Here is a 19494-nt window from a genome sequence, read left to right on the forward strand (position 1 = left end):
ATAATAATGCTATATATGCTGAAAAGCTGAGTAAAAGAGTTCCTTTGCAAAACTCAGCATCTGGCATTAGGCTTCTGTTCAGCTCAAGGTTAACTCTCAGGAGAGCTGTATGCCTTTTCTCTGCCGTCGTTCGAGAGCGGTGCTCACCAAGGCTAACTTTGGGCACAGGGCACTAACCTTTGTCTGTTGTCAGTGGGGAGCAGTTAGCTTCACCTGAGCATCCGTGCTAACATCTGGCTTGTTTTCTTGCTTTAAGCCAGGCTGCAGGAGAGGCTGTTTTCTACCGATTCAGCTTTCAGTGTCCAACGCTAGGCTATGTGGCTGCTCCCCAGAGGCTGAGTGAACCTGTGTCTGTTCAATGGCAGTTTGCTATTCCACTGGGCCGTCTCAAGGCTTTAGCAAACCTGATGGTCTGCGTTTTAGGTATAAATAGGTACATTTCTTCTGACTTAAGTAGAACTGGAGCTGCAGCCACTTAAATCATGAGTAAATTTGGCTTGGAAGAGTGAATAAATGCGTAGCTTGCTAGTTTTGCCAACTGGAACACATATTGACAAACAGTGGGCTCCCTTTTTTCCGCTAATTAACTACACTGGTAATTGGAGTATAAGAATAAGATTGTGCTCTTGCAATGATTCGCTTTACTTTATTGTGCCTGCTGGGAATGAGCGATTACAGTCAATTGCAAACATAGTCCATTCCAATTCCTTCTCTGTCACAACAGATGCTGTTGGGAGAGTACTCCAGTGAGGCTTCACCATACTTTTCTAGCTTCTCTGTTCCCAGCCTGATGTTGGGGAGGAAGCAGTAGCATTCAGAGAGAGAGAGAAGGGTATGAAAAAGGAGATCAGCGAGTATCTTCTTTAGATAATAAAAATACAGAGAGCTGTCAGCATCACAGTAGGAGAGGACTGGTTTTCCCGTGAGCGGTTACACAGTAATTGCTGATTTGGGGGGTTGCTTATGTATTTCTAGGGACCATTTAATATTTGTAAACAGCAGAAATGAGATTAACTAGGAGGCATCATACAATATGGCAATTCTGAATCTCCAGTCTTTTCTGTAAGCCATGTTGAAGAAGGAATGCTGGAATAAGTCATAGCATCATTGTACTTCTCTACACTTAACTAGCTGAATGACGGTCTTTTGAGTAATCCCCCTAAGTCCACAAGTCCAAAGGTCCATTAGGTAACGAGGGTGAAATTCACTGGGAGGATTTCTCAGATTGAAGCGGAGCTTGGGGCAATGGCATATATCCAGCAATATTCAGCCAAAGAGGAAATGGCCATCACTGGGAGACTCGATGACCACACAGACAGTAAGTGTGAAAAGCACTGCAAAGCACAGAAGAGACCATCTGTTTGCTTGTGAACTGGGGGGGGGGGGGTGTCATCGTTTATCTCTGAAAATACATCTGTTTTAGCTAATTTCACATTACTGGGAAGAGAAGGGAAAGAGATGAGTCCAAATAGAGGTATTGATGTCCTCTGGTGCATTAGGCAAATCGAATTAAAACAAATATGGGTGTTTCTGGTAGTTGTGGAACTGTGCATGGTGGCACCCTGAGGCACAGCTAGCGGCTGCGCAGGAAAGCTGACATTGCGTTATCCAGGGTGCTTTAGGTTGCGCTGTACTCGTGCGTTGTGCTGTCTGTGTTGACAGGTACTTATGTGGAGGCTTCACACGGTTTCTGCAGTACTGAAGTCTGGTTAAATTGGTTACTCTGTCTTTCAGATTTACATAATTTTAAAAACAAAGGTGAAAAAATAAAAGGTGAAAAAATAAAAGGTAGTGTTAAGCTTGTAATGAGTAAAACAAGATACTGTATTCTGGTATTTTATTTTCGAGCTTTGCTTATACAGACAAAGCATCAGTGTGTTTCTTAAGTGCTTCGTATACTTCTCTCGTGAATTATTCACAAACCCTGCAGAATGTGTCTTTGCCAGGTTGCCAGCTGCATAACTTAGACATTTTTGGTGACACTTCACAAAAACAATAGGTGAGATCTGGCAGCCTCTGTCATGTAGTCGGCTCTGTACGCTGACTGTTCTGCAGGCTTCCTTGCTTACCCTACTAACCCGTTGCATCCACCACATACTGATGCATTTTAATTAGCCCTGTAGCTTTAGCAGTGGCACTGTGCCACCCTTAATTTCAAACTTTGACATACTCATTGTGCACTGGAATTTAACCGTGGATAGTAATTAATTACTGATGTCCTGATTCCTGAATAAATGAAGCTATGCAGCTCACTCTTGCACGGCAGGCATATTGTCAGCTGATCTGTTAGTATCCCTAGCCTGCCAATAAAAAGAAAAATGCATTGGGATTTTTTTTGGCATGATAATTCCCTGCTTTTCTTTGGATCCGTATCCCAAGAACCACCGTGACGGGGTGTATTTAGAGTGAGTGCTTAACTTCACCGTCTAGCCAAATTCCTATTTTTGCATCCGTTAGATGGAAGAAACATAAGTGTCTCTGTTGAATTATCACGTTAAGGAACTTGGGTTATGTTAATGCTATGGCTTCATTAATTACCCCATATCAATAAGAAAAGGCAGCTTTTAGCCTCCTAGCGTAAGAGAGGAAAAGAAATAGTAGTATCAAAGGAAGGCTTCAAAGACAGCCAGAGCTGTCTCTCGGGTAATTTCTGATCCCCACATTCTTTCCACTTCAAAGCTGGATGCGTGTGTGTTTGGGTGAAGGGGGGCTGAATCCGATTTCTCTAATAAGTGTTGGCACTGGACCTGTTTGATATTAGATTCAGGGAACATTCTGATTTGTTATCGCCTTTGAAATCGTTCAGACGACCTTCAGAAAATGGCCTCTTGTTACTTATGCTGGGGGTGGGTGGGGAGAGTGGGGCGCTGGGAAAGAAAGCCCCAGTTTAATTCACATGCAGAGGATGCCCTGAAATTGTGCTTTCAGCAGTTTTTTAGTTACAAATGTGTGTCTTGATTGAAAGTGAAAAGTTGAAGAATAATAGACCTGTAACGATGCATTCTTTAATCCGCCTCTGCCTTAATCCTCTGTTTCAGGGGAAAAGGTGGGCAGTCATTTAGGATGTCTGCACGTGGCTTGGGGAGGGGGTTTGTGGCTCTTTTTTTTTTTCTTTAAACTTGGATAACATCATGTCTATAAGAACTATTCATTACTCATGCCTATTCATTACTTTCTCAGCTTTTCAATCTCCTTGTCAACTAATGAACATTCAGAACCTGTTGGGCTCATCTTAATGCAGCATCTGAAGTGGCCTTTTTCTTTTTTTCCTTTTTTTTTTGGTCTTGAGTCTAACTGGAGAGGATTACACACTTGGTTTGATCACCAGAGATTAGCAAAACCATATATACATTCCAATTATAGCAACTCTGTCTGCAGTTAAAGCAAGCCTGAAATTACATGAAAACAGTTTAAAAAAATCTGTGTTAATTTTTTGTTTGCAAATGTAGATTTTTGTAATAGGGAAACGAGATGCTGCCTTCCCTATAGGCACAGGTGTATTGTAATTGTGAATCAAGCTCAGGTCCAAGTCCTGGCTGAACCACCGGCTGTGGGGCCAAGAGCATGAGTGGTGTCGGAATTCAGGCAGGTTCCTGAACCCACCTTAAGAGGCAGTAAATGTAAAGTGTTGCAGGTACATGCCTTAGGGTACTTTTGTTTTCAGCTAGCCTGGAAAAGGCACCGAGACATCAGCTGCCTTTTGTCTCACGGCAAGGTCAGTGGTACTAAGCCATGAAACATCTACGCCGAAGTGATGTTTAAAGTCTTTAACAGTACCTCCTGTCCAGACTGAGGTTTGGGGACTCGAGAGTCACTTCCGTACCAGTATTCAGAAGGGAGCCACATAACACCGGTACTCTTAAAGGAGTGGGAACCTCTAGGGTTCTCAACCTTTTTAGCTACGTGAATTAATTACTCGGGTTCACCATCCTTCTCCCTCTAGTGTATTTCACTCATTTCTTTCATTTCAGAATAACCTAAATCTCTAACCTTTGTGCCTTTTAGAAGACGTGTAATTTCAGCTAGCACTTACGGACACCGTCAAAAATTGGAATGAAAATAATTAGCTGCACTTTATTATAAAGGAGATGAATCCAACAAAGTGTCTCTTCTTTTAAATCAACTTCTTTTAAGATGTAAACTTAGCAGAATGTATCGAACATACCATACCCTATTTATTCTCACGAGTTTTACAGTTAGCTTGATTTCTCTTATTTACATTTTTAATTAAAATACAGCAGATGGAAACGTAATACGTTATTTTGTCATTCCATTAATTGTAAATGCAGGTTTTACATATGCATTTAAATGTGTTTCTCCAAGAAAGCTAGAACCACTATATGTGTGCATTTCTCAATGATTAAAGGTGAATTTGCAATTGGGAACATGCCATGTGGTCCAAAGGGGATTTATGTGCTTTGGAAGTAACCCGCCAGCAATGAATGAAGCCAGTCATTTTCCATGCCTTTCTCTTAGTGGTACTGTTCATGGACAATTATTTTTTTTTAAAGATGGGTGTTTTAGATTGCCACACTACAAAGATTTATTTCCCAATCATGAATGGTAAAAGAAAAAATTAATCTTTGGTCAGCTTTGTTAGGTTTATGCGGTTGTACTTTCTGCATGTAGTGTTTGGACCTCTTGTGCACCTTCAAACAAATTTATTATTTCTGGTTTATATTCTTCCAAGTGGCTGACCATGAGAGGGAGATACGAATGTTCCCCTTGTGGGAAAGCATGTGTCAAACAGCATAATCCAGCACTAGAGGAGCTGTACCTGCTTCATAAATGCACTCAGTTTTTCTTTCATCTAGGTTAAGGTTCCTAAGGTTAATGCTGTAACAAACACCTTTCCTGGGGGAAGTTTTGTGCACATGAAAATGTTGAGTATAGTGGAATCTGCAGACAAAAGTGATTTGCAAGTCAGGGATTGAAGGAAATTCTTATTTCCTCCCCCTGCTTCTCTTTGACAGCGTACAAGATCCTCCACAAGGCTGGGCTAAAAGAGCACTAGCACATCAGCTGAATTTTTTTTAAAGTGCGAGCCATTTGGTTGTTTAACAAGGGCAGCCTTACCTTCTGGTTTCTGGGGTTAATAACATTTATTTCAATTTTGTTCTTTTAGTTCATACGCAGTTGAGCACGCATTTAAGCCATGGATGTGTGCAGTTATTTGCAGCCTTAAATCTCGGTTAGTGTGATTTTTGTCTGCAAATGTAAATGCGGTTTCCTAGGGGATGTTTTATTTAGCCCCAGTAGACCAGTGCTTTGGTTTAATTCAGCTAAATGTTCTTTGTGTCATTTGTAACTGAATCACTTATTCAGACACAAGACAAGCATCAACTTGATAAAAATGCCCTCATTTTAGAAACAAACTGAAACTGATGATTATTTGCATAGATTAGCCGCAGCCCCAGACAGATGAAGATTTTGCTGTTTTTAAAGAGAACACAGTAATTCAGCAGGTCTTGTGTATGTATAGATTTTTTTTAATGAAATTGTGGTGAACTGTGTTCATTTTTTGTTGCAAAACAAATGAAATCTTGTCATTATTTCTCAGATTGCAACAGGTAAAGATGATGGGTCAAACTAGTGAACTGAGAAATAAGGCTCCATAACTCTCCTTGCCCTCTCTTTGAATTTGAACAGCTACTTAAAAATTTTTTCTTCCGTAATTGCATGTGGTAATATATAACTTTTCTTTTTTTTCCTGTTGTAGCTTGACATATGGTCCAAATCCAACTATCAGGTTTTTCAGAAGGTAAGTCCCTCATCATCTCTCTCTACATAATGCGTATAGAAGACAGGTGGAGTTTATTTTAAATACCTAGGGCCTTAGGCAAAAGAATTCAGAATTTATTCCTTTGTCATTTGTTCTGTAACTCTTATCACAACTTGCAAATAAGAGACTGTAATCTGTAGTAATGGAAAAAGGCAAGCAGAAAACAAGGAGACCACTTCTGCAGTTGTTTCGTTTGGATTTATTTCCCATCACAGTTTCAGCCCGTGGTTTGGAATAGGAAGTTGGAGACTTTACTTCTGCAGCTTTTAAAGTTCAGGTGAATTTTTCAAGTACTCTTTTTCAGTTTAAATCTTTTGTGGAGTGGGAGGACCGGGTTGTTTTGAATTTTATTTTGTTGCTTTCATTCTTTTCAGTTGCCCCTCTCTCCCGGGGACTTGATTTTAATAAATATGTAAACTAGGTTTCCAAAACAAGTTTGTAAATTTTTTTACATGATGCTGTTTTGGCTATTTCTTTTCTCATGATGGTTTAAGCAAAAGGAATGACTTACTTTATGGAACGGCATTCCCTTCAGTAAGAAAAGACAGAGAGAATAGGAGCAATAAATATGAAACTAGTAAGAAGGCAAAGATGGTTTTTGGATAGATCTGTATCTTGCTATTTTCCAGGCAGGTAGGAGAAGATTTCTCTTTGAAGGCCTCTTGTCAGAATGCTGTAAGTTCAGATTGATCCAGGGTTAAATTCCAATTTCCTTACCTTCAAGCCACAGTTCAAGGCGCCTGAGTCTCCAGCCCGCACGCTAGCTTCCTTTCATCTACTTTTGTAGTTTATGTAACGAATAATGGGTCAGGGGCTCTAAAGGGCATAAAAGCAGGGGTCAAAAGTATGGCATATTGACTGCGTTTGTGCATCTTTCTTCCAAGACTTCAGATGCAGTCAGAAGTGAAGATGTTTGACCTATGGTATTAGCTTGCTAGAGATCAAAGGACAGCTTTTGGGGAAGTTGGTTGCTCTTCCTCTCTGCCTAGCATTAAAGCAGAATTTTGCTGTAGTTGATTCTTTACTCCAGAGATTAGTGGATTAAATATTCTTTTTTTTTTTTTTCCTCGCTCCTCAAAAATATTTTTTGTCAAGTAGGGTAATCCAGAGGGAAGCAAAACAGCGTAAATCTTAGTAAATTGTTTATCAGTATGCTTTTAAGTAATTTTTGCAATGGAATAAATTTAAGACTCTGTAATTAAGTGCATCATCTCAATTTCCCCATGTGTGTTTTAGGTTATAGTTTCATTTGAGTTTAAGATTGTCTTCCTGGATGTTTTAGTTTTGAATAACTTGGATTTGAGATAATTGATAATAAATCTTGAGGTTTTGATTGCATAACTTTGTCTATACGAAAGATAAGTGTAGAGTAAATGTACAGGTTTGCTTAGGAGCCCAAGTTAAGGACTCAGGGAGCATAAGTACATAAAGTAAATTTTTCTTCAGCTCCAGGCAAGGGTCTTCAGATCAAAAGTGAGAGAGGTGAGTGAGAAAATGTGAAATGCCTCTGTTACTGCTGCCTGTGTGGCTGCTTTTTGGATACATATGAATTTGTTCTCTGGTTGTATTTAAAATACTAATTTCAATAATATGCACTGGATGGTAACTTAAAAATATATCAAGAGAAGATGCATTTTAATTATGGTCTGTGCACACGTCTCTAGGTATATAAAATACGTGGCTGGTCTGTTCCTAATTCTCTAAAAGAAGGTGACCTGAGTACAAGTTCCTGTTTTCCAGTTCTCTCTTGGTAAATAATACCAAATACATTAATATTTCCATCACCCCCCCAGAAGAAAAAAAAAAAAAAAAAAAAAAAAAAAAGAAAAGAAACTGCAGGAGAAAAGGTTGCCTTTAACAGGTGCAGGAGCTGCCTGTGCTTTTACAGCTTGTGTTCCCGGCTCTGTCATTGTGTTACCTTGGGCAACTTCACCTCTCTTTGGATCGGATTTCTGCATCCCTTCAGTTGGGGTAATACTTGCTGACTTCACAGGAGCTCGTGCTGAATTGGTTGCGCTGTGCTCTCAGATCCTCGCATAAAAATGGGATAAAAATGCAAGGTGATGGTACTTTCTAATCAATAGATTTGGCACTACTGAGCTGATAGTTAAATAAGTTAAAGCTAGGACTGAAGACAAATTTTCAAACAGAAAACAGAAAATGCCGTGGTCCAGCATAGTTAAGTTTCTTCTCTGTGGTGTTGTGTTTCGTTTGATTTTCTCTTTATTCTCTGAAGCTGTGCTTGTATCCATTTGTACAGCCCTGGAATAGCTGTTTAGTGGTAGCAAAATAGAGGAAATGATTAAAACAGAGAAACTCTTACATTCTATTAGCATTGTAGTACTGACGGATCTTCAGAACAAACGTTTTCATGCCGCTAAAAATCATCAGTAGCTGTATCAGAGTATAGCTGAATGTTCCTGAACTGTTTTTCTGGTGCCAATCAGCAGTACGGCTTTGTGGATAACGCTACGTGGGAGCGCTGTGCCCAGAAGGAAGGATATGGGTGCGTCGCTCTTGCCACCGAGGAGCCCAGGCAGCCCTTTCAGCTCTACCGTCTTTAATGCTGCAAAATCAATCATTGCTCTGAAGGGCAGGGACGTTTCTCTTTAAAAGCCACACCAAGTTCTCAAACTCTGTCTTCAGTGATAATACAACAACATCTGGAGCTCACAAGATACCTGTCTGTGGTAGCTGCGAGCCTGTCAAAATCTCCCAGGGTTGCAGGATGACTTTCTACGTTAAGGACTAGAGACCTCTGATCTTCAATCCAACCCTGTCAAACGATGCTAAATTTGTCCTGACTTTTGTTTGCAAACGTTGGCTGTGTCAGCAAGCCTTTTCTCTCGCTCCTTATTAGTCAGGATACCCGAGTGTGTATAATTTGATGGGGGACAGCTCCCAGAGGGCCCATTACTGTTAGCGTACGGTCATTTTCGGCGTTCCCTGGAGTCTTCTTGAGTCTGGTCCTGGGGTGAGTAAGCTTCGTAGCTATTGAACCCACCAGCAGGGTTAGATTCAGAGAATGGAGCTGAGAAATAAGAGAGGGGAGGCTGAAAGGGCAAAAGCACAAGGAGCAATGAAAAGGTTTTCAGACTGCCATATTTGCCTGACATTTAAACTCTGCAGGAGTAGCAACTGTTTTCATCTTAAACCTCCTTATTTTAGCACCTTGCACGTCTTGGTCCGCTGGCACAAGAGGAGGAACAAATAGGAAATCGGGAAGTATTTGGGGGCTTAAATCTTAGTGGGAGGAAAAACCTGTGTGAGGACTGCACGATTCCAGTCATTGTGCAGAAAGTTTAAAAATTATGTATATGGATTGTAGAGAAAGGTGCGAAATTTGTAAAGTTGCATTCAAAAAAAAAGAGATGTAGAATAGTGGAACTGCTCTGAATGGATCAAAGCTGTGTAACTGGGGAAACGGAGTCAAACATTAATTGTTTCGTTTGTCAAGCTGCTCAGTAAGAGCAGCAGTGTTTCTTGCTATGCGGTACAATCAGTTGGGCTGCTTGAGTCATATTCATACGTCTGTTTCTTACTGATCTCAAGTCCCTTTCTTAATTTCACCTGAGTGGTTTTTCATTTTTATCGTGCCACAAACTGCTCTCTGTTTGGACTGACATGCCTCTTCCCAAGTCACGTTTTAACCTAAACTTTGAGCAGCTCTTTGTGCCTCCCCAGCTCTTTGTGAGATGTGTGATCCCAAACTCGGAGCACAATTCTCACCACTACAAGGGCATATAAGTATTGTAATGTATGAAGATGTATTCTTGTCAATAATCTCAGAATAAAATCACATGCAGGATGAATGCATGCATGAGACAGCTATCGGGCTATTGATGTGTCTGCTCAAGGAGAGGAGATGGGCTGGTCCAGGGTCACCTGCGGGACTGCTCCTTCACATGATCACTATTTGGCTCTGTTCAAAGACCTGCTTAGGCGGAAAAAAATAATCTCTGCTCCAGTCCAAGTAAGCAGAACAAGCAAAATAAAAACTTAAATGCTGGGAGCTCTGAAAACAGCTAAGAAATCCTGTGCTTCAGAAAAGCCTGGTAGTGTTTTACTGAATTAGGAGCGGGGAAAGGTGTGTAAAGGATTTTTGTGGCGTTCGTCAGTGCTCGTTTGTAGAGGCACCATTTATCATCCTTCCAGAGTGCCTCCGAGGCACTGACTGGGTTTTGTGCTCTCCTGCTTCCCTCCAGAGAGACTAAAACGTGTTCCTGGAGAGAAGATTGAATAATGGGAATCCTTGGAAATGAACAAAGGCACTCATGCAGTTTTCCACAGTATAAAAGGTCTAAACAGTAATAAAATAGTTTTTTTTTTTTCTTTTAGTGCTCTTATTATCCCCTAGAACTCATTGCCATAGGCTGTCGTTAAGGTCACGAACCTAGCAGGGTTTACAAAAAAAAAATGAAAAAAACTTTCTGGGGATTTAGAGAATCCCTTTATATTAGATTGAGTCCTCAGTGCTCTACTGGAGGAAATAAACCAATAAGTAAGTTGCGAGGAAAGTTATGCCTCTTAGAGGAAGTTTTGCACCTCCTCTTGAAAAGCAGATCCAATAGCAATGAGAAAATATTAGAATAGAGACAGCTTCTTTAATTTAGCCATGTGATGACGTGATTCTTACTTTTCTGTTTTAGTTTTTAGGCCAGCACTAGCTTCATACATCTGTGGAACATGCCTAATCTACGGAGGAGAAATGCCGTACCCCAGGTCCTTGATTTTGTGCCTCTTCTGGCAATCAGAGGAAGCACTTGTTCAGCTTTCCCAGCTGAACAATTGTAGGATTGCAGGATGCTTCTTTGAATGAATTTTCCCTGTTGGAGATGTATGACTAACAGCATTTGTCAAGGCCCAATAATGCCATTTTTGGACAGCTCGTTGCAGCACAGCACCGCTAGCAAGCGGGCAGAGAAATGCCATAGAAACGTCTGGCGTGGGCTCGGTTGAGACAAATAACGGGGATTTCGCTTGCTGCCCACCGCTGTGTGCTGGTCTCCCGAGCTATTTATAACTTAGGGAGCGAGCGAGCCCAGCAGCCGGCTGCACGAGCAGGGCAGGAGCACGCGGCTTCACCGCCACCGAGCGCCACCGCCTCCGCGGGGAGCATCTCGCAGCAAGTGCCTGGGTGGTCTCCGGGGGGGGCGAGCAGGGGAGATGGCGTTTGCACAAAGTCACAATAAGATTGGGTTTGGTCCGGTATCAGTCTGCATTGTATTCCCTCTAGATGAGGGAGCGGAGATGGGTTTAAGGAGCGCACGTTTCTAATCAGCTTGGAAACAAAAACGAGAAAAATATTTCCTAACTATTAATAAAGAACAATTCCCTGTTCAAACTGAAAGCAAGACTGTGCCTCACTAAAGTAGAATCACTTCATACAGCCCAAGACAGCTTAGGTTTGTTTAAAGGTGAAGACCAGAATATTTTTTTCTTGTAAATGAAGTTTTTTTTTCTTCTGTCTGAGAGTGGGAGCATGCTTAGTTAAGCAACAGCTATTTTATTTAGCAAAATTGTGGCTTCAGTAGATTGCCTTTTTTTCTTTTTTTATTCTGGCAAAAATGCCAGGTGCTTTTCAGTATATGAATTGTGAGCTATTGAGTTTTTCTGCAGCATCACTTGAAAATCTATTACAAGGTCCAGAGCAACAGATATCCTAATCAATTTGTACTTTTCTGAATATGCTCCTCTATAGAGGGAGGTAGAATTAAAAAGTGACTGATAGTTTAGATAGCAGTAGGTAGGATATAGCAATGAAAGTGAGGTTAATAAAATAAAGTCCTGAAATGCACAAAATGTCATCCTACACCCAGAATAAATTCGTTTGTGATTCCAGCTTGGCTGGAAGAAAAAATGTGTCCCTTAACTGAGCTGGCTCATGTGCAGTTTGTTTTGCTTTGCTTCGGTGTGAAATCATATTCCCATTAGTAAAGCTCAGGATCGATTTTTTTTTTAAGAATTATTTTACTATTTTTAAAAAAATGTTGAACAATTTATGCTTTCTCTCATCATCTCTGTTACCTTGGGGGTCAAGGGTTTTAATTCTTCCTTCACTCCCAAGCACTGGCCAGTTTGTCATTTCTCTTTTCTCTTCTCTTTGCCATCGTGTTGTGTGCTGCTTTCACTGGGGGGGGTTCGTTCCCCTACTCCTCTTCCTCAGATTTGACACCCGCTTTGATCTGTTTCAGAAGCACTGTGTAAGCAGTTGCTTATGGTAGAAATCGCCTCCTTTTTGTTCAGAAAACATGATTAGTGTTCTAGCAATGCTGGTGTGGCTTTTATCTCCCTGTGGAATCTCATTAGCTTTACATTACAATGGGAACAGCATATGTGCAACATTGCCAAAGTGGCCATTCCCTTTAAATTTGTTAATAGCAGTATTTTTTTTTTAGCAACTTTCCACATCTTCAATGCCAAGAGAAAACAACTTTGTTGTTCAGGGGAAAAAAATACAGTTTGTTAGAAGTAGAAATACAGCAGAAGGAGAGCGCCTGCTCATAAATATCCTCAGAACTTTCTATTCTTTGACATGTCTGGTGTTATCCTATAAAAGCAGCATCTTAAAAGAAAAAAAAATCACGTAACTAGTAGGACTGGGATTACAGTCATTTCTAAACACCACATGAGATGTTTGAAAGAAATGCCTGGTTTGTGTTCTGCTGTACTATTAGTGTACAGTTAATCGTGTTATTTCTGGGTTTGTGTGTGTGTGTTTGGCATATAAAGAGCTTCAGCAGGTTGAGGTCCCTTTTGTGAACGTTTTCCCAGAAGTTTTACCTTCCAAATGCCAGAATCAGCTGTCCTTGCACTTGCTGGAGCTGCCTTAGGAGTGAGGCGTGTGTGTGAATGCTGGGGAGCAGAATCTGTTTCTAAAATTGCAGTGTAACTTAAAACTGCAGGATAGACTGTGTTCATCTAGTGTTCTGCGGAGGAAGTTTGTATGGTTAGAGCCCGTCTGTATGTGGATTTTCAGGAATATATCTTTTACAGATTCACCTCCCTGAATAGATTCAGGCATGAGCCTCTCTACAATGAAATTTTCAGCGCTTCAGCACAATTCGCTTTGCTGAATTAGACTAAATACAAATTAGGAACAAGTGGAGTTAGTTGGGAACAGCAATTGTGATTTCAATTCACACTTTCTTACTCAGAATTTACTATACTATGTAGACATGCCCTGGAAAATAGAAAGACAACACCTGAGAAGAACATCTCATCTCCTTATTAATTACTGATGAGGGCTATAAATAGATTTACAAGTTGAGATGCAAAAGAGCTACTGGGGTTGTGTTGTCTGAGATCTTTGTAAGTGCAGCCCAAAGAATTTTGCCAATAATTTCTGCCTGAAGCTGGTAACTTCTGTGAAGAAGCAAGCTGTTGACTGTGATAATATTTTGGGAAGCTCTAAAACTACAGCTGGCAGGCTGGGCACTGCTGGTGAATTTATATCATAGCTGTTCAGAAACTGCCCCCCTTCAGAATCATTTTTAAATGGTAGTGATTAAAAAAAAAAAAAAGGAAGAAAAAAAAACTATTGAACCATTGGTTAGTTCTACTGATTTTTTTTTTAATTATTGTTGCAGTTACAAATTTACGTTTTATTTGTATTCTGTCTAGCTGTAATTCCCAGATGTAAGATCTTGTTATGGCTCTGTCTGGTAGATTAAAAAGCTTTCTATCAGGAATCTTTTACTAATGCAAGTAGTTATGAGCCATAATCATATTAATTGATTCCTGTTTTCAGAGGAAATGAGAGCTCGATTCCTATTTGTTCAGCGTAAGCAACCTGAAATAGAACTACAAATTTAAATCTTTCAAGTGTTCTCATGAAATTGGAGAGGAGTATCCTCACTCTTTCATTAAAATGCAGTTTCAAGTGAGGTTATTTTACCTTGTTTTCCTCATGCTTTTCTTTTTTCTCTTCTTTTTTTCTTCTTTTTTCCTCTCTAATAAAGAAGACCAAACCCAAAACTTTGTTTTTTTTTTTTTTCCTCAGGAGTCCTGACCTCTTCCAGAACTATCTAATCTAGCTACATTATTGTCAATGTTTTTTTTTTGTTTTTGTTTTTTGTTGAGCAGATCAACATATGTTGAAGAAATACATTCTCTACTAAAAATTACCAAAGTGAAAAATGGGAACGTGGAAAAGCAAAGTGCTTTCCACTGACAATATCTGCTTAGTGATTTTGCTTGTTTATGATTTCATGGAATACGTGGGATTTCAGTCAGAGAGGTATAGGTTCTGCTGTTATGCTGTAGGCATAAGTAAGTTAGGTGAATTACTTGCTATGGATGCTTTTAATAAAGAACAAGTTCTCTTTTTTTGAAATTTCTGTCCTTTCAGCAGTGATAAAGATTACCTACACTACTAGCTTTTGTCATGTTTTTGAATTTCCACAGGTGTTCTGATTTTACTGTGTGCATATGAATAATTATCACGTATGCATATAAATAATTATCAGGATTGTTTTAGCTGATTGTTGTGTGAAGTTGGATGCAGGAATGGAAACTACCTGGAGAAAGCTACCAAAATTACTCTTAAGAATGTCTTCACAGTCATGTAGCCCTCGGTTTGCTACCTCTCCATGGAGTTTATGCTGCTTTTTCTTCACATTAGCACTTAATTTGTCAGAAATGCAGAATGAATAAGGCCTCTTCTCCTTTTGTCTGGTACAGGTGACGGATCACGCGACCACTGCTCTGCTGCACTACCAGCTGCCTCAGATGCCCGACGTGGTAGTCAGGTCTTTCATGGTAAGTGTGGTTGAAGAAATGTGCTTCCAGACAGGCTTTGGCTTGCTGGCAGTGAATGGCATGAGGCAGTTGTGATGCATTTATAATTTCACCTGTTTAAGCAAGCTAGACAGTAGAGATTGACTGTAATTCTTTATCTCATACCTGGACAAGGATGAAAAATCTCAATACCATGGGGTAATTGTGAAGGTTGAGCTTTATACAGTTACTCTTATCACAGCTCTCAGTATTTGCTCAATGGTTCCTATTTACAAAGCTAGTCTGGGTCATCTCTAAAGATAGCAGAAAAAAACCCTCTCAGCCAAACTCTTTGTTATGGACCAGCTCTTTGACAATGCTCTTGCCGTGCAAGGAGTCAATTTCTGGATGCGAGAAGTCAGCGTCAACAAAAGCTCCTCAGTAAGAGCAAACTCCCATTCAGTGTATTCCAGCTGAGCCAGCCTGCTTGTCAGTGTGCCCAGTATGGCTTGTGGGGAGAGTTACTGTGTGAGTGGCAAGGCAGAGGCAGGAACATCATCGGGAAGAGACCATTTTGCTGCATCCACCTTCAGCCCAAACCTAGTTCCTTAAGGAATTGCAAGGGACTTCCACCTGCTGCAGCACCGAGCTTTTTGGAATGGAGGAAATGCTCACTGAGGTACTCCACTGTTTCCTTACTGAACAAAATTAATGAAATCTACTCTACCTTCGCATGCAGAATTAAGTTTATCACTCTAATTCTGCTTGTATTTAGGTTTTTATTTGTGAAATAAACTTGTGTACAAGCAGTTAGAGGGTAAGAACAAGGGTTTATGATTCAGAATTCCTTCAGGATTTTGGCAGTGAACGCTGTCGCTGTTCTCTCCATGGCAATCTCCACTGCAAAGGAGGCTTTGAGGAGAGACTTCTGCTCTTCAGACTTTTTAGTTCAGCTATTGCATTACCCCTTCACTTGGAACAATGTAATTGAGACTTTTTAAAAACAAACATCTAATTTTGCCATTCACAATCTGTAGGTATGTGAGATAGCATCGGTTCTTTTATGTCTTTCATTTCCAATGTGTGATTTCAGGTCAGATTCGCTTACCTGCTGTGCTTGTTTCTTTGTTTATTTAATAAAAAGGCCGCGAAGATGAGAGATCACGAAAGTCTTTTCTCTTAGAGTGCATCTTAAAATGGGGTTTGAAAGGTGAAAACAACTCTTACTGGTCAAATTCATGTTCCGACATGTGTCTGAAAATTAATGTTTAATAGAATGGGTATCACGTTTGTTTAAGCCATGGGCCTGCCTTATTGATTCGATAAAACACTACTAAAAATTTTAACAAAGCAAAACCAGATATACAACCAAAGTGTCAATAAATTAGTCCGTTCAGCTGTCAGTTGAGCAATCCACATGACAGGATGTAGTGAAGCCCTAATTTTCCGATGGCAATGGAGAAGAATTTTTTTTTCTTTCAACAGATGTCTTAAATGCGCAATTCAACTTCATTTACCTATTTTTGTGTCGCAGTTCAGAAAATTCGATTTCTCTGTTGTGCAAGCAGAGCCCATCCAAGCTGAAGTAAATAACAGCAATTTACTTGTAGTGTTCTGTTGCCCTTGTCCCCATATTTACTGCTAAACCCATGGAAGATCCAGTTCTTTTGGAGGAGAGTTATCGACGGCCAAAGGTTTGGTTGCTATAGAGAAGGCTCTGATGAAGATGGAAGGATTTGTTTCAATAAACTCAGTTGACCTCTTCTTCAGGGAACAATTTTCTCTTATCGATGTAATTCAATAGGACTTTAAATGACAAGATTCATGTGCATCCTTCACAGTATAAATCTGCTGCTCTAGGTATTTTTTAGTTGCGTATCTCCTTGAGTTTGGAATTGAGTTATGTAATGCTTATTGTTATGTATGACAATGGGAAAAAACACTTGAGAGGCAAGAGCTTTACCTAGAACACCTGTACTTGCTGTTTGTAGTTCAGCAGTTGCCTTTTTACGTGTATATATTTATATCACTGAATATATATATATATATCAGCGTAATCAGATTTAAAATCATTGAGTATTTTTATGACCAGTGAGTATTGATCTTAAAATTGCATTAGGGAGGAAGTTAGTTAGCTTGCTGTGAAAGTGCTTATATCTTCAGCTATTAAGAGTTCAGACTGTTGCAGAACGTTTGCAGTGGGGGTGTGATAGATGCTCATAGGAAGAGACAAACCAATACTCAGTTGAAGAAGGTACCCATCAAGAACAATTAAATTCTAGTAAAAATATGAGGAGCAGGAGAACATTTGCCTTCTGCAGAGATACTCTAGCTGCAAAAACCTCCTGTTCAGTGTGTGTGAATTGCTGTTAGCAAATTTGCTTAAGTGACTAAAAAGGCAAAATATTTACTAAGTGAGAATTCAGCTATATAGTGACCTTGTAATCTTCTGCATATTTCTGTTTATAAAACCACTGTACCTCACTGGGGCCTTGCCAAAGTACTTTCTCTGTCCTTGGGATCACTGCTTGACAAGAATGATAACATAGGGGAATGTCCACATCCAGTTTTCTTAATTTCTCTCCCTTTTCCTTTTAGACCTGGCTAAGAAGTTACATAAAGCTGTTCCAGGCTCCGTGCCAGCGCTGCGGGAAGTTTCTGCAGGATGGCCTGCCGCCCACGTGGAGGGATTTCCGAACACTTGAAGCCTTTCATGACACGTGCAGGCAATAGTAGCACAGCCCAGCAGTTGGCATGTGTGGAGAGAACTATGTCGGGCTGGAAAGAGAGCCGATGGTTTAATTGCTGGTTCTATTTCTGGCCCTTTCATCCTGTGCTAAATACTGGGGTTGCACTAATACATTTTACTATTTAAAAGTCCTTGCACGGCAAGGCAGATGTGAGTCTGATGTATTTTGGAGAAGATGGTAAAGATCTATATGTGATTTCTTGATGCTTCTCAGCTGAAATGAATCTGTGGAGATCTGATATCAATGATCTTTATCCTAAATGCTAAGGAAAATATCCATGTACAGTTCGTGTTTCGAAACAGAATTTGCAATGTTGAAATCTTTTATAAGCTTGAAATAAATTTTGTATTCCAGAATTTGTGCTATTTATTTCATTATTTGATTAGCAAAATCCTTGGGTTTGGTGTGAAGTTTTCAAAGCTGCTCTTTTCTTGAGACAAACTGGAAACATTTAAACATGCATGCTGATATGGTAGGGTTTTGTTGTTGTTGCAAGGCTGCTTATCTGTGCTGGTCTTTTTCTGGAAGAGATTATGGTGTTGATTAAACATGGAATTTCAAAGGCATGTGGCAGCTTGGAAGATGCAATGTACTTTCTGAGGCGGGGGGGAACAGATGTTTCCCTTTACTAAAATTGTAAGGAAAAATGTTAACAAAATTTGCATGTATTAAGTGGTTAGAAATGTGTGATGAGCAGTGACACTGTGTATAATTTATTTGTCTTGTTTTAGAACTGAAAGTAGGAAAATAACTCAGCCCTTCAGTACAGATATGTACAGCCTGTTTCCTAAATGATTTAAAACTTGCATGTGACAAGCCAGTGAAGGGTAAGAGCCCACCTAGCCGTCGTTCCACTTGGGATGGGTGGAAGTGTTCAGCTCCTACAAGCCCCAGATGATTTTCCATCACCCATAGACCAGGAAGTCTCTGGTCCTGTCCTGGATGAATGTTTGCTGGCCTAGGGCTGTTGTGGTTTCAATGTCTTCTCTGGTATTTTCTTGACAACTGTTTCATCTGTCGTCTCTTGATAGCTAATTTGGCTGTGCCACCTGTCCTTCCCGCTGGTGCACCCTCCTTTCCTTTACAAGCCACAAAGGCTTTAGTATTAAGCTTGCTCTGGGGAGCCAGTAAAGAGGTGAAGCGTTGTCACTTGGTTAGTTTTTAAAGTAAGTTGACATTAAAGTGCAGTGCTGCAGGGGGATTTTTCAGGTCCCTTCTGCTTGTGCGAAAAGCTTCTGGTGCTGAAAGAACAGATATCCCTAGCAGAGGCTTTCGTGGTGGCAAGGTTTTATTTCATTTTTGCAATGAATGTTGCATAAAGTTAACCACCTTATCCGAAAGGGGGTTGAGGAGGGATGAACAGGAAGGGGAGGCATCCCTTTGTTTGTAGCAGAGTGAAATTGGGTGTTCAGAGACCTCAAAGCACTCGCCTCATTTTATTTGAACCGACAGCATTCATGAGACAATGCGTTTAATAGCCATGGAACCTGAAAAGTGAAGAAAATTGAGTATCGCCCTGTACCTGTATGGTGCTGGCTTAGCTGTGTTTGCTGCTGACATAGAAGACTGAGCTTCCACAGACAGCAGCTGCTTGTCGTGCGGACTGTGAGTGGTGCGGGAGTTTCAGCTCCCTAGCTGCAGGACTCGGGCGAGACTGGCTGTTATTAAAGACAGAGGTACTTGAAAGAAAGTACATGTTTATGACTTCCTGTGGAGGCACAACACTGTGTATGAACAATGAGTGTATATTTGTTTGAGGATGTTGGTAGGTGACATTCGATTCTTTTTTTTTTAAACTCCCCCTTCCAGGCACCAAAGAGAAGTTGCCACAGGAGGGAGATAATGGCTTTTCAAATCCAGCTGCAGCTGAATTACCTAATGAAAACTTGTGCTACTATTTGACCCAAGCAGCCTTCTGGGTACAAAGATCACCCAAGACAGAACAACGTGTGCATCTTGGATGAGAGAGAGCCTTGTAAATAAGCAGCCCCGTGTCCCGCTACTGTACTAATTAGAAGGCCTGGGTTTCTGACGGTGTAAGCATTTCTTTCATTAATAAAAAGGTCATAATGTGGTATCCAACCTGCTGTAGGCACTGCTGTCTGCTCCATTTTGTTTATACTTAAATAACGGTGTAGAAAGCAAATTCCAAAGTTCACAGAAGTATTATATATGGAATCGGGTATTGGCACTTGGAGATAATTAGTTTTAGAAAACAGCATCAGGCAGACCGTGTTAATTGAG

General features: G+C 40.4%; 1 protein-coding gene across 2 annotated transcripts in view; it reads left to right on the plus strand.

The window, feature by feature from the left end:
- Positions 1-17606, plus strand: part of MED27 (mediator complex subunit 27) — a 93542-nt gene extending 75936 nt beyond the window's left edge. The window contains exons 6-8 of one of the 2 annotated variants that reach the window (XM_035555311.2): positions 5720-5761; positions 14465-14542; positions 17099-17606. In XM_035555311.2, coding sequence (XP_035411204.1) covers positions 5720-5761; positions 14465-14542; positions 17099-17233 — 255 coding nt within the window. In that variant the 3' untranslated portion in view covers positions 17234-17606. The remainder of the gene's footprint in view (positions 1-5719; positions 5762-14464; positions 14543-17098) is intronic. The other variant, XM_035555312.2, reaches the window with a different exon arrangement.
- The last annotated feature ends 1888 nt before the right edge of the window (positions 17607-19494 follow it).

This window comes from Cygnus atratus, chromosome 19 (genome assembly GCF_013377495.2).
Source record: "Cygnus atratus isolate AKBS03 ecotype Queensland, Australia chromosome 19, CAtr_DNAZoo_HiC_assembly, whole genome shotgun sequence".
Classification (NCBI taxonomy): Eukaryota; Metazoa; Chordata; class Aves; order Anseriformes; family Anatidae; genus Cygnus; species Cygnus atratus.